The sequence below is a fragment of the Loa loa genome (assembly GCF_000183805.2).
Source record: "Loa loa unplaced genomic scaffold supercont3.124, whole genome shotgun sequence".
Lineage (NCBI taxonomy): Eukaryota > Metazoa > Nematoda > Chromadorea > Rhabditida > Onchocercidae > Loa > Loa loa.
Window position 1 is genome coordinate 98,985 of NW_018108304.1, and position 14,921 is coordinate 113,905.

At 32.0% G+C, this 14,921-nt stretch overlaps 2 protein-coding genes across 2 annotated transcripts; one reads left to right on the plus strand and one right to left on the minus strand.

Annotated features, from left to right (window-relative positions):
- Positions 1-1,626: 1,626 nt before the first annotated feature.
- Positions 1,627-7,424, plus strand: LOAG_07453 (hypothetical protein; the record flags this gene model as incomplete). Its single annotated transcript, XM_003142986.1, has 17 exons — positions 1,627-1,721; positions 1,802-1,976; positions 2,256-2,432; positions 2,708-2,917; positions 3,122-3,237; positions 3,450-3,562; positions 3,965-4,098; positions 4,229-4,371; positions 4,699-4,846; positions 4,960-5,103; positions 5,183-5,327; positions 5,617-5,756; positions 5,859-5,999; positions 6,097-6,210; positions 6,480-6,563; positions 6,697-6,948; positions 7,338-7,424. The coding sequence occupies 17 exons, from the start codon at positions 1,627-1,629 to the stop codon at positions 7,422-7,424; spliced, it is 2,418 nt and encodes an 805-aa protein (XP_003143034.1).
- A 2,294-nt stretch (positions 7,425-9,718) lies between these two features.
- LOAG_07454 (hypothetical protein) lies at positions 9,719-10,430 on the minus strand (the record flags this gene model as incomplete). Its single annotated transcript, XM_003142987.1, has 2 exons — positions 9,719-9,963; positions 10,304-10,430. The coding sequence occupies 2 exons, from the start codon at positions 10,428-10,430 to the stop codon at positions 9,719-9,721; spliced, it is 372 nt and encodes a 123-aa protein (XP_003143035.1).
- Positions 10,431-14,921: the final 4,491 nt, after the last annotated feature.

Genomic DNA, 14,921 nt, shown 5'->3' on the forward strand with positions numbered 1-14,921 from the left:
AAATCCTGTATGTCCGATAATCATTCGTTGATATTTTGACGTCCTTACTATTACTGATTATTTCATCGGATTTTTGGTTGGTATATGATTATGTCATACCAAGGAAATGGATTATTATCTTACCAATTATTATTACTTATTACCCTCAGCAACACTGAAAAAGAAAAAAAAAGAAGACAATTAGTGCGAAAAAGTGTCTGACATGCATTTTTGGTGCTCATTTTGTGAGAAGATTATTATGTCAAGGTGATTTATCAAGATAATTCGAAATTATATAAAGCTATTTCATTACATCCCAGGATTTGCAAATTTGAATGGCAAGAAAAAGTAAAAAACAAATTAAAGCGTAAGCTAATTTATGCTCTAATAGGGGGAAAAAAAATTCAAATATTAGACCACATGTGGCGAATAGTAGACAGCTATTAGAAGTTATTACTCATATGCAAATTATTCACTGATTATAAGATATAATGAATAAATTATGATATTATCACCAATATTCCCTCGAAAAGTAGCCAGTCTTTATCAATTTTTTTATTTCTTACTATTAAAAAGAAAATAATTGTAAGATATGTATTCATATGTGATGAATAAAAAGCTTTCAAATGAATAGAATTCCAAATGATCGGACCAACTTATTATCATGTTATCATCTAAATTACACAAAAATTAAACATCGTCATTTTCATCACGTTTGATCAACGGTAGGTGATATTGTAAGTTACTGTTCATATGCTGAAATGGTTAATTATAATGAATAAATTACGATATTAGTGCAAGTAACAAATAAGGACACACCGTCTCCTCATCCATTTCATGCTATTTGAATTGGCTGATTTCACAACGAAATTCTGAACAAGTGGGAGATGCAATTACGGTATTTAGCGGCAGAAGACGAAATTCAAATTTATAGATAGATTACGGTGAGTTGCTTAGTTTGTGTGGAAGGGAGAGATGGATACGTGAGACGTTAGTGCATTGTTACCTGATTATTCCACATACGTCAATAGCATTTCAGACTTTTCCTTTTTATTTTTTTTGCTTGAGGGATGGAAGAGGAGGTTTGCATTGAGAAGTGTCACTATGGTATGATTATTGTTTTTTTAATTAATCGAATTTATACTATTTCTGTCTTATAGAACGTTTAAATATAATTCATATACATTGTTGCTTATATATAACTTTGTATTTATATCTTATCTTTTCAAGATAAATAACCGTGAAATGATTATTATGATGATTACAGTAACACGTGAGAAATATGATGTATTTCAATAATCATAAAAATCAGGCGGTTATATCTCCATCTATAATGAAAAATTAGCATAGGACTATAAAACATTATTATATGAAATGTCAGTGTGGAATAATAAGATCTGTGGAAGATAATAATAGATGGAACTGCGGTTTTTTATTCCATTTAATGATGGAAAAATAATATTCATATATGCTCTTTTCAGGTACCTTCTCAGTAAAAATATTCTAGCACATTGTCGATAGTTCTCGGACTGGATGTCAAACTCACGAAAGTAGGTTTCTTGGTTATTTACCGAAGCTCCTTATTATAATCTCACATCTACTATAGAGGTCTTGGGGGGGGGGGGGGGGGGGAAAGTGAGAGTCATGATGACATCTCTTTCAAATGCTTTGGCAATGGGTTGTTTTCCGAAAGCAAAAAACCATGCTTCGAGAATGGCTTTTCGGAAAAATTCTTTTGGCAGGTAGAGGAAACTAGAAATGAGAGGGGGAAAGTTCTCAGCTGAGTTATTGTTCATTACGATCGATTAGATCGATGTTCTAGACGTCCTGGCACGCCTTCACGGCGAGGCGGTAAACGAACAGATGATAAAGAAAATGTGGAAGTAGTTTGCCGTTTATGTCCATATAAAGGTAATGATCCTTGCGTGATACCAATCGACGATGAGCACGTTCGATTTGTTCAACCTGCTTCCATGCAGTCCAGGAACGGAATACCGGTAATAAGATCCTTTTTTCCACTTCGTTATTAACTCCATCATTTATTGTTGAAATAAGAGGGGTGTGGTATATGAGCCTTTGTGTTATAAGTTGTAGCATGTATTGTAGGTTGTTGAGGTTTTCGTTTATCTGCAATGGCGAGATTGGCTGTTTATTCAGAATTTCATTGTCGTTTCAGGTTGTACCATGGTAGTTGTCTAAACCGTTCATTTCATTTTCGTAGATATTTTAGATACGTCAGTCACTGAACCTTAGCTAAATGATTAAATAATTTGCAGTTGGAAGCTACTTACGAATTTTCATATGTCTTTGATGACAGTGATAGTCAGCGGGTAGTGTTTGAGCGTACTGCTTTGGATTTGATCGAAAATCTTATCCGTGGAAAGAATTCACTACTTTTTACTTACGGAGTTACTGGAAGTGGTAAAACTTACACAATGACTGGAAACACCGAGGTGAATTAGTTACTTCAACTTTTTGTTTGAATACAGCGATCAAATTCTCGCTGTATTGTTACCTATGTTACTGAGATATTAACGCTTGTTAAGTCCTGTCATCTTAATGCTCTCTCTGTCACTGGTGTTTTAAATGTTGGTCGAATAACTCTTTCGAACAAGTTTTCTTCTTTTTTTTGGAATAACTTTTGAATTTCTTTTCATTTCATGCCTAAAAATCTAGCATTTTAACCTATATTGCGTTTTTATTGAAGCGATTCAAAGTAATCTTACAGGAAGAGTCGATTGGGATTCTTCCACGTACTCTCGACGTCATATTTAATTCGCTGATCAACCGTGCGGATAAATGTGTTTTCAAACCGGATGGACGTAATGGTTTTATTGTACGGGACGAGTTTGAATCAGCACTCGCACGACGACGCCTGGAGCTCGAACGTTCCGATAATGGAGTCGAATTAGCAAATCGCTATGTTGAACGCCGGAGGGTGATTTTCTATCTTGTATAACACTGCCTTTTAAAAAGTTTTTAATTATCTTACGTAAATGGTTTTTAAGGAACAACCTTTAAAGAAATATCTTTAATCGAAGGTTGGTTTTAATGTTATTGTCCTACTCTCAAGTGTGTAAAATATTCATATGCATTTCATTACTGTAGCCCACTGGATCAAATCAAATAAAAAGCGATTTAGGTTAGTGGTGCTAACCCGGATTTGGCTTGTGCAATATTCGTTTCCTACATCGAAATCTATAATGAAGTTTGTTATGATCTTCTTGAGAAACCCCTCCTCAAATCGGATGGTAGTAAGTAAGTTCTGGTTTAAGTTTTTGTAGTGTGATATTGACAATTAGGCAAGAATAGTTCTTCTTGTTCCTACTTTTTAATGTATTGCTTATTATACATAGATGTGAAAATAAATAATGTCGCTTATCAGGGTTTGGGAGTTTCAAATGAGCTAAGCATTGTTGTCTCGTTGCCTGGTTAGTTATTGATATCGATTCCAACTTATCGGTTTTTAGGACGCTGTCTGGTAAGGATATCAGGCTAGGTGCCAATAATATGTTTTACGTGAGTAATGCAACTGAAATTGAAGTGGATTCAAGTGATGAAGCATTGGAACAATTCTACCGAGGTAAACATGTTAGATCATATATTTGTGTTGTATTCGTATTTGTAAGATCTTGTTCAAGCTGACAGAATTCTTAACGATCTGTCTATCAAATCTAGTCTTTCGTTATGAAGAGATCTTCTGCGCACCTCATTATTAATGGAGTTAAGATTTAAGCAGTATGAAAGTAAAAAGGCGTATATTTTAAAAGTTCTGCTTTTTTTACCTTTTCCTTCTCTTTCCTTTACGTTTAATTATGGTAATTATTTGGTTATTGTGTAAATTAAATAGAAAATTTTGATTGTAGCGTACTGCACCGAGAGATATTGATTAACAGAACATCCGAAATTTAATTGCATCATTATCTAAAGATGCCTCTCACTGAGTGATCAAATAATTTTGACAGTTCTGGTTTTCCTTTTTTAGGACAAGAGAGACGACGTGTTGGGGATACGTTATTGAACAAGCAGAGCAGCCGTTCACACTCCATATTTAACATTCGCGTGGTAATGGCACCTTATCTTCCAGATACATGTTACCCTGATGCGGATCCTACCAAGGTACTTAATACATTTAATTTTAGAATCTATATATATATATATAAAATCTATATATATCCTTTATATATATATATGTATAAAGGATTCGATGTCTTGAATGTTTTCGGAACAGATCAGATGTTTTTCATAGATACATGTTAGTCAGTTATCACTGGTTGACCTGGCTGGTTCGGAACGTACAAAAAGAACGGGCAATGAAGGAGCACGCCTAATTGAAAGCAGTAAAATAAATCAAGGACTTTCAGTTCTTCGCCAGTGTTTTGAGAAGTTGCGGTAAGTAACAAACTTCCACAAAAATATGTTTCAGTAAAAAATATTTTTAGAACAGTCGCTTTCCTTTCTAGTATTAACATTAGTTTAAATATTCAAAGTTTAAACTAAGTGTGTTGAAATTCTAAAATTCATTCTCAGTCACGTGGATGAAGCATAACCGAATATACGTTTCAAAATTTTCACATAAATCTAATGACTAGGTTTTTCATAATACATCAATAAAATTACGTTTTCTCAGTAATAATCGATAATATGTTGATTAAAATAGGAATGAAGCGAAACTGTAAGTATATTTTAAGCAAAAAAAAAAAAGAAAAACGATTGTAGGGACAATCAGCTGCGTGATAAAGCAGCCGCAATTTCGTACAGAGAATCCAAAATAACGCACCTCTTTAAAAACTCTTTCGAAGGAACGGGAAAAGTACGCATGATTATTTGTTTGAATCCAAGACCGGAAGACTTCGGTGAGAATCAGGCAAGTTCACTACACTTTACTTTTTTCCTTTCTTCTCAGGTTCACCAATCTCATAAATTACTGTTACTTCAGATTGTGATGCCAGCTTTGTTCATATTGCAATTTGTGTTTAGGGTGTGTTAAAATTTGCGCAAGTGTCAAAAGATATTGCGGTTTCGGAAGGAAATGAAGTTATGCCACCGTTTGAATCAGGTTTCCCAGTCAGTCGTCGTAATTTTCTGAAATGGTTAAACGAATTAGGACCTCTACATATCTCGGTTGGTTTATTTGCTTTTATTTGTTATTCTTCAGTCATTTGATAGAATTCGAAAAATGTCTTTTGTCGCCTATCTTCAGGACAAAGCAATGCCTTCTTTTCCATCACCACCACCGTTCAGTGTTTCGGGTTCGGAAGATACAAAGTCGATTGCTCGATTACGCCAGTACTATCAACACTGTGCACAGGAATATAGTTCTTTGCATGCAGTATTTGAACGCAAAAGTAGGTTTTTACCTTGTTTTATGTATTTGATTATCTTCTTCCTTATTTTTCTCACAAAACCTGATCTGAGATATCAGTGCCGGTTGGAATAATATCTAAATCGCTGAGATAGCCTGCGAGGTCTATTAGTAGTCCTGTTAGACGGTACTTTTGTCAATATTGTGAACAAGCTGTTTACATGCTGCTGTATTATACTTTCATTCACTTAAGGAAACCTACTTGTTTAGTATTTCTTATTCAGTTTAGTTTTGTGAACAAAATGTCAAAGATAAATGTTTACTTTTCACAGCAGCTGAAATGGAGCAACACTTGCAACGGGCCTTGTGTACCGTCGATTTGCAAGAAGTGCGCATTCAAGAACTTGAAGCGGAAAGGGATGAAACAGAACGACTTCTATCAACATTGACATATAAGTTGAAGCAAATGCGGGTGTGAATTTTCACTTTTCTCTAGTTGCAGTTATTCGTTGTAATTGTGTTTGAATCAAGTTTTCAAAACCACTTCTGTGGGAAAAAAACTCTTCATTTATAGCGTGAAAACTTGACTTTACGTCAACGTTTGGAACATTGTGAGTCGGAGGAGACCGAGAAGTTAAATCAAGAAGAGGAACATAGACGTCGTGAAAGATTGTACCAAGAACAGCTTCGTAAAAAAGAAAAAACACTCCATCAGGTCAGTGAATTTACTAGAAAGTGAAACGAAGTATTGGTTGAAATAGTTCTCTTTATTTTCTATCGATTCCCAGTTTATAAGCTATTTAAATTTTAAGGTACGTGAAATATGTGAAAGACCGCTTGTTTCGTCAACTAAGCATTTCAAAAGCATTGAAAACATTCATAATATGGCCGCAGCAGATGGTGGTAGTTCGATTAGTGATGCCAAGGTTAGCATTGCATAAATTGGATTCCAAAATTTTATCATACTACTTCAGTAACATGTTGTAGTGTACTAGCTACTGAGAAAATTAAATTTTCTGTTTTCTAATATTAAGCCCAAAAATTGTGTTAATCAGGTGCGTTGGAGAAATTATCTTTTTTTAAAAATTTTGTAAGCAGGAAGATGTATGCTAGAATTGCAGTAGCTAAATAAATTTAATTTAGAACACTCTCTTACCGTTTAAAGCGATAATATTGTGTAAAGTAATTTTTGCAGACCACACAAAATGAAGAATTGTCAACACCTCACCGTGTTGCGCTTGCAAGACAGAAGTGGGAAGCGCGGACTGCGAATCAAAATGTAAGCTTATCAAAAAATAAAATACGCAAGTTTGAGTGATTGGACTATAAGAATGGTTTTAATAAGCGGAGCAAGCTAAGTATTTGTAAAATTCACTAGAATATAATCTAAAAATCAGATGGTCTCTTTCCAGGCTTCAACAAAAGCTCACATTGGTTATTACAATGGACGATTTCACAGAAGATCCAAAAGTGCGAACTGTAGAGTGATTGACCATCAGCCTCGAAATCGCATTCCTGAAGGAACGATCTTGCAACCACGAATGCCTAAATTTTCTAAAACTACGAATAAATTAAGTGTGGAAGAATTGAGAAAATGCTCTGATTATGTGCTGACACATCAGGAAGTTGATCCAAAGGGTTATCTCACTACACAGGTTGTTAAGGTATTTTTCTGGATGTATATTTCAACGAAATAATATGTTTTTGCTTACTCTTGCGACTTGAAAGATATTCACAAATTCTGATTACAATTTATCTAGGATTCATAAATATAGGAGAGTGATTCAAGGTTTGTGATTTAACATTTGAAACACAAAGCTTATTCGTTAAAGCTGTTTAGTTATTCGTTTAGTTGTGTTTAGTTATTCAATTCAGTGTCTTTTCTACTAATGATGGGAAATTATGCATCAGATGAATACTAAACGTTGGTTACGGGCTAATAATTTCAGTCGCGAAATTTTTACCCATGTGAATAATGAAACAAATTTTTTCGTTATTTTCAGTCATTGTTTTCAGGTAAATAGTGGAAAATAACCAATATAGCTGTTTTTAGGGTGAATGTATCCCAACTGCTGGAGGAGGCACAGCAGTTCGTTTCAATGATGTGGAACGATTGTCGCACGAGTCACCAAATGTTTAACTGCATTAAATAGTATGTGGAAAATTGTTGAGAAAATCGCATTTTTTGGGATGTTTATTTCAAAGGCAGAATATCCTCTGCTTCGAAGTTTGGCTTTGTTTACAAATTCATGTTAGCTGTGTTACAAATTATGCCTAGAATTCGTCGCTGTTAAGTTGGATTTGAATTCTCTACTTCAATTCAGAAATCTAGGAATTTTTGTTGTACGCATACATCCTGAAGTATTGTTTAAGTGTGTCATCCATAAAGGTAAATAAGCCCTTTAGCCCTTGAGCTGTATATAACGATTGGGATTAGTGACCATCTTTTCCCGTAGAATTTAATCATTCTTCAAGTATTTCTCTTCTCTGTTTGTCTTTGTAACGGAAATTTGCTTATTCTTTTCAATTCTGCAGAAATTAAAGTATGATACGCTATGAATTTTCATTGATAATATTTTTGAATCGAGTACTTCTGACAGCTGTTCTTTCGTAATTGTTTATCTTAGATTCTGAGCTAGCCTTATCGTGCAAAAAAAAAAAATCCCTTCAGCTCTTCTTCCATCATACTGTCTACTTCCTTCCATGTAAGTTCCAAAAAATTAGAGAGATATTTTCGGTTACTGTTGAAATCGAAAAGAGACTTGCAGATATTACTCCAATTACATTCCTGAAATTCTGTAATATCTAAGTGCTGTTTTGCCAACCAGACATGCTAATTACTTTGTATTATACCTACTGGTTACAATTGATGCATTTCTCTAGAAAATCTGCATTAAACAAAATATGATTATTTCCTCTGAAATAACTCAGAATGTTCGTGTACGGGTTTGACATTATGGCATTTGATTTGTTTTCGAGAGAAAGAGAAAAAGTTACTTGACACTATTTGAGGTCCTGCAGAGGTGGATACGTTTCACTATTAGACTGTTACAGTTCCAATACCGATCACAGAATCGATTATCTGGTGAGTATGATGATATCCTGAAATACCCGTTTATTCGGTGACCAAATAGGATAACACGAATATATCTTGAAATTCATCCATGTCATGCGACACACGATCACTACTCTACAGATTTATTTCATTAGTTATATAAGCTTCTTGTAATGTCTCAATCCATGTCATTGTCTTTCTGATTTATTTGGTCCTCAAAAAAATACGTGTCCTTGCATTCGACATTACTTTTACGTCACAATGAAATTTCAGACCAGCTTTCATACGAAATGCAATTTATGGAGGTGATGTAATCCCTCAAACGTATTATTCTGTTTGAAAAAATATGCTCTATCTATCTCATCACAGGTAGTACGTGTACGAGCTAGCCGAACAATTGACGTGCTCCGATACACGTTGCAGGTAGTATTCCGCAGTTGTTCTATTTGTGTGAAACACATACATTCCTATAGCATTTGACAACATAATGCGACACTAGTACCACCTTTCTACTCACTAACAGAACAGCACTTGAAAATTGAAATTAAAAGATGCTTTCGATGCTTTCTATTGCTGTCTATTCCTTGCCATTCTACTTTATAAAATAATCCCTAATCCATACAGCATCTGTGAATTATTTGCAACATTTCACTCAATAGTTTAAATCTTTAATGTGCCAAAACCATTTCCATTCTTCTTTGCCTTACTGTTGACGCTTCTTGTTCATCTATTTCAGCAACTCCGTCTCTATCAGATTCTGAATATATGTCTTAACCTGGACTACTTGCTGCAATACTATGAGAAGTCATGAAATAAGTGTTGTTTTGGATGGAATATGGAAAAAGAAGGATGCTAAGACAAATACAAAATGTAATAAACAGTGTTGAAATGTCTGATGTTCTCTTGACAAAATCACGAGTAAATGAAGAACTAAGACCGAACAACACCGCCAACTGCAGCTATTTTTGTGAGTTACCTCCTCACATACCAGACAATGATACTATTGTGACGTTAAGGTGTGTTTCTGCTTTATTCTTACAGAATACATATCTAAATGCTATCACTTGAACAGCTCCGCAGAACATTAAATAATAATGATTGTTGCTACCACAGGACAGCTAGACAAACACCAATGCTTTAAGTGGCTTAGAACAAAAAAAAAGTTTAAGAGCAACAATTTGATGAAATCGATTGAAGATCTAATTAATGAATCTTGAATATCGAAGTACCATTACAACCATAAAAGGCTACGTAGTGAATGAAAAAAAATGTAATCGTTGATGAGGAGTAGAGACGATTATTTTGCAACTTACCATGAAGATGTTAAAAGCACTAGATGATGAAGATAGTAGAGGTGGCGGAGATGTTGCTAATCCGCATTAAATATAGGCTGTATTCGAAGATTGTTGATTGTCCTGCAGCGTGGAAGGTATAGGTTGCGTGTAACAGTATGTTGGCGTTGTTAACGTAATAGGACATCGACAAGTAGTAATCAGAGGTATATATGATTCACTATATCTCTCTGGCGAAAAAGTAAATATATTATTAAAATAATATACGAATGATGATGTAAGAGAGCAATATTCATCACGATGTTGATATAGTTGCAACAGTACCGGATCACCTGAAATAAATAACTGTAACAATTTGTGAATAATCTAAATATGTGTTATCTTATATTATGAAAAGAAGAGAAGAGAGTTTCTCGCCTTATCAGATCTAATGTCTTTAAACAACAGATTCTTCATTCATTCGCCGGTTTCCCTGAGATATACCAATGCAGAATGGATGAAAGAAGTAAGTAAACTCGGAATGTCTTTTCATGCTTAACTGAGTTCTAGATTCAGAGCCAGAAAGTTGTATCTTGAAGCATGTGCCACAATCCTCTCATACTCTTATCCAAATATTCAAATATTTATGTTTAATCTATAAATTTTCTTCAAAGTGAAATAAAACATGCTTACGGTATGTTACTAGTTCCTCTCGATATAAGAAAAGTGTTTGATCCCTTAAGTAATGTAACGACATTCCCACAACTGTTCCAGACTTAAACTCGCCAGCAGGTGTATTAACGTAACGATATAGTGACATTATGCGATCGCATAAATATCTGAAATAATCCGTTTTAGATAATACTTCGACTATTCAATTAGAAAATAACGAATAGATTCCATTTATTCGACAGATGACATTATTGAATATCGTTTCGTTAGATATTCCATATCATGATCAATCGATCCTTTTTCATCATGTATGCTTAGAAATAGCTAAACCATGAAATAACAAGGAAAACAACAGAGCTGTTAAAATAGTATATATGAGTAAAACATAAAGATCTGTTTTATCTTATTGTTCTCCGAAGAAGATCAAGAACGTAGAGCTGTAGCAAGAAATATCAATGATTTCTGTCAACTTTAAAATAGTATCCATAGCGGAATCGTTTCTTCAATTATGATCCAAAAGAGAAATGCATAAATTACTAATGAATGGAGAATGGAAGCAAATTTTAAATTCTCACCAAAATAGATTCCAATTATAAAATTCTTTCAGTTCTAGAAAATTCTTAGCTGCAGAATATTTTCATTTGTATAATCTTTTCAATTCTAGAATAATCCATTCTAAAAAAAGAAATTTGGCTTTTACAAAAAAGATATTTAAAGTTTGTTAGAGATAATAATCAGTCTTCAAACAGAATACATCTTTTAAGCTTCCGATTTTGATAGTTTCAAGAATTTATTGAGATGATAATTTTGTTAGATACAAACCTATTTTATATTTTATTGTCCTAAAATCAATATGAAATGGACATTAAGGGAATTTAATAAATATATGAATAGATTTGTGTGATTGGATGTATGTTACGTGTATGAATTTTATTGCAAAATTTCATATATTACTTCTATTAACGATCTGATGATAGAATTTTTCAAATGATTACAATTTGATAGATTCTTTTTGGATGATGTTATGCTTGAGTGGTAATGTCACTTTTTATTTTTATATGCTTCTTTATTCGTATAAAGAACTGAATAGCATATAATTTTATGACATAAGCGACTGTCACATGCGGAAAGTGATTGTTGAATGATTTGATTAGCAAATTTTATGAAAATGTCATTGACTAGCAGATAAAAGCTTCATAATTAGGATCTGATAAGAAAGAGAATTAAATGATTTTGGAACAAATTAAAGCTTTATAATTAGTTAATTATCGTTAAAGTAAACTTGTTAATCACGTTTGAACGATGCTTAAATTTATTATAATGGCAGCTATTTATTAATAATTTTGCATATTGTAAAGTGAGTTAATTATTGTTTTTGGTTGTATTATATCATCGTTTTGTAAATTTATCAATTATCAAGAAACTATGGAGTTATGTATAGTATGAATTTCATTTAAACCCTTATTAACCCTTATTACTTCTGTTATAACATGAAATTTATTTCATAATACTTTCCCAAATGGACTGAACAATTTAAACATTCAAATTGAACAAAGATTTTAATGCAATGAGTCATTTTGCGCATTTTGATAAGTTGGTTTTTCTTGCAAGTTACAGTATTTATTGTGATTACAAAAAGATAATCTTTTTAAATTTCAATTCCAAAATTCATTTTGAACTTTCAAAATTGACTTTGAACATCCAAAAGCTTATAATAAGCGCAAATTGCCATTACTGGCGTTAATCAACATACATTTATTTGTTTGCTGTTTTTAGTTGAAGCATGATATTTATAAAGTCGTACAAATTTAAAAAGTTCAAATAAGCGATAAAAGATTGAACCGAACAAATCAACCTTCTTTATTTTGGAAAAAAAACAAGTTCAAATGTCTTGATCATATATGTGACAAATTTGAAGATAATCAATAAGTTGATGCTTATCTTCTATAACGATGCAAAAGATCGCTTAGCCGATAATTTGATTTAATTAATTGTTTTGATTGTCAAAAATCGCTTAACGGATAATTTGATTTGCTTTAATTTGTTACTTCTTGAGAAAACTTCAAACGATTTTTAAAATTCATGATATTGTTGCAGTAAATACAATTTCAAGAAAACAAATCACGAAATTTGAACTTCTCTCCTTTTCATAAACAAAATGACTTTTGACCTTTTTCGTATACCGTAATTTTGCTTCTCTTATTTCGAACTTTTTTTTTTTAGTGGTGATTTGAAAAGGTTGATGATATTGAAAATACCTTGTTGATTGTTTATTCAGCAAATTTTTTCCTAAATGAATGATAGAGAACATTTAAAATAAATCCGTTAAACTGGTTTTTCATACAGTGATTAGAATTGAATTGTGGACAACAAACAATTTATTCCCTTCAAATGTCCCATTTTTGGTCACTTTTTTTTTCTATGTAAGGTCCAATATTCATCATATATAAGAATTATTTGTATCGTTAAAACTTCAGATTTTATCCTTTCAATAGGATGGCTATTACTGTAAATCATCTATTAGATAATTCATGATTACACGGTCAGATTGGATGGTCTACGAGTTGACAATAGCAACGATCAAGTCATCTCTTTTTATCCATTTGTAAATCTAAATTGAATTAAATCTGAACTACTCATTCATATATAAGAAAGTTTTTAGCTATATTTAGCAAAATATTTTGAAACTTGCAATATTTGTGATCAAACTGGAAAGAAAAATGGATGACCATTGGTTGACACGTTTGTTTGTTAAATACTTTACAGATATTCTTGATAAATGGATTACATCAAATATGTGCAGTATTTAAATAGTAAAATTTCATGACCGTAAAATCAATTAAACATTTCAAAGTTGATTGCTTAAAAAGATTTGCATAAGAAACATATATGAAAATTGTGCGAAATGTCGAAAATAGAAAGTATCAATGGTCAAAAGAATTCGGACAACAAAAGTTCGGTTGACATATGAACGGAATTAGTGTGTCATCGTTATGGATTTATTTTCCGCAAATGATACAATTGGCCAAAAAAAAAAAAAGAAAAAAAAACCTTACATAAGAGAAGTAAGCAAATTACTCTCAGTTGACAATATTACATTGATTTTACTGTATGTTTGAAAAATAAAATTTGCTTTTGTTTCTTAATTACTGAAAAAATTTGTTCATCTCTTACTAATTCATTAGTATTTTAACGTGCCTTATTTCCAAGTTTAATCAAAAAAATGACCCAATGATAGATTATTTGCTCGTGTCCTCTGACCTCGATCATTGATTGTAAAGATTGAAGTTGTCTTTTGTCAACATCAAATTATATATAGTAGCATGACACTTGAATTAAACTATAGAACACATATAACTTTCCTGTTGTTTGAATATTCCAAATAGTGTACTTCGTTATAAATCAGAAATTATCATTTAAAGCATTTGATTTTACGAGGGGATTTTTGACTAAGTAATTAATTAATGAGAGTTATAATAAAGAAATCAGGTGAAAAATTGAAAAGTTTAAGGTTCCCTCAAATAAATTGTCCAGTGAAATCGTAAAAAATCAAACTTTCATATTAGGATTTGAGGCTCTATTTTTAATGATGAAATTTGGAAAAATGATTTTTATGGAGTAATCATTTGTAAAGAAGCTATATCACAATGTTGGATAAATGCGCCAAGCTAAAATTTACCATCATTTCATCATCAATCCTAAAATAGTTTCTATTTTTTGTTTGTTAAAATTACATTTTGAATTGCAGTGAAATTAATTTTACTCTCAGTTTTTTATTTTTTATTTCTAGAAAAGAGGGAGTTAAATGAAGTATAACTTAGAAGCATACCTTTAACTTTTCATGCAAATTTTACGAGTAATAAGGAATCGCATCAGATTCTTGGCTTACTTTAACTGATACTACTGCATATCAGATTGAATAAAAATCAATGATCTTCCTCATCCATCTTTTACAACATTGTCGTATTTCCTTCACTGATTCATTGGGAATATTTAATCCGTAAAAGTTTCAATATTTTTTCGAAAAATTAAAATAAATTTTAAATAAATTATTTGAAAATGAAAGAATGCACAAAAATACCATTTTTAAATTTCGATCATTTTTCATCTATCAACAAAAAAGGATGAAAATTGTTATCTATGCTGTGACCTTTAACGTGCGATAAAAAAAAGTTCAAGGTTTCATAAAGTTGCTACGAATGAGTTACATTTAGGTCAGATTTTATTTCCTTTTGTGGCAAATTTGCATGTATTTTCTTTAAATTAATGAAAACGAATTTTTAAAAATTCTCATAGAATGAACGCTAAGATTTTCCTTTTTCTTTCACCGAAACTTTAATAAATTTTGGAAAATTTGACCGAAATTACCAGTTGTTATGTTATTCTCAAACTTTTTGTCATATCAAATTTATTAAACATATTTAATCTGTAATAGATTACCTGTAATAACGATATCCATTTACACAATCAGTTTAATCTAGTAAAAAACTAAGACTTAATCTTAAATCAATCTTTCTTTATACCACTCAATTACAGTAATATTTGCCAATAAAATTGTCTATCTATAACTCAATTACAGTAATATTTGCTAATAAAATTGTACATCTATAACTACTAATATGGTTGCAATAGTAGTAGT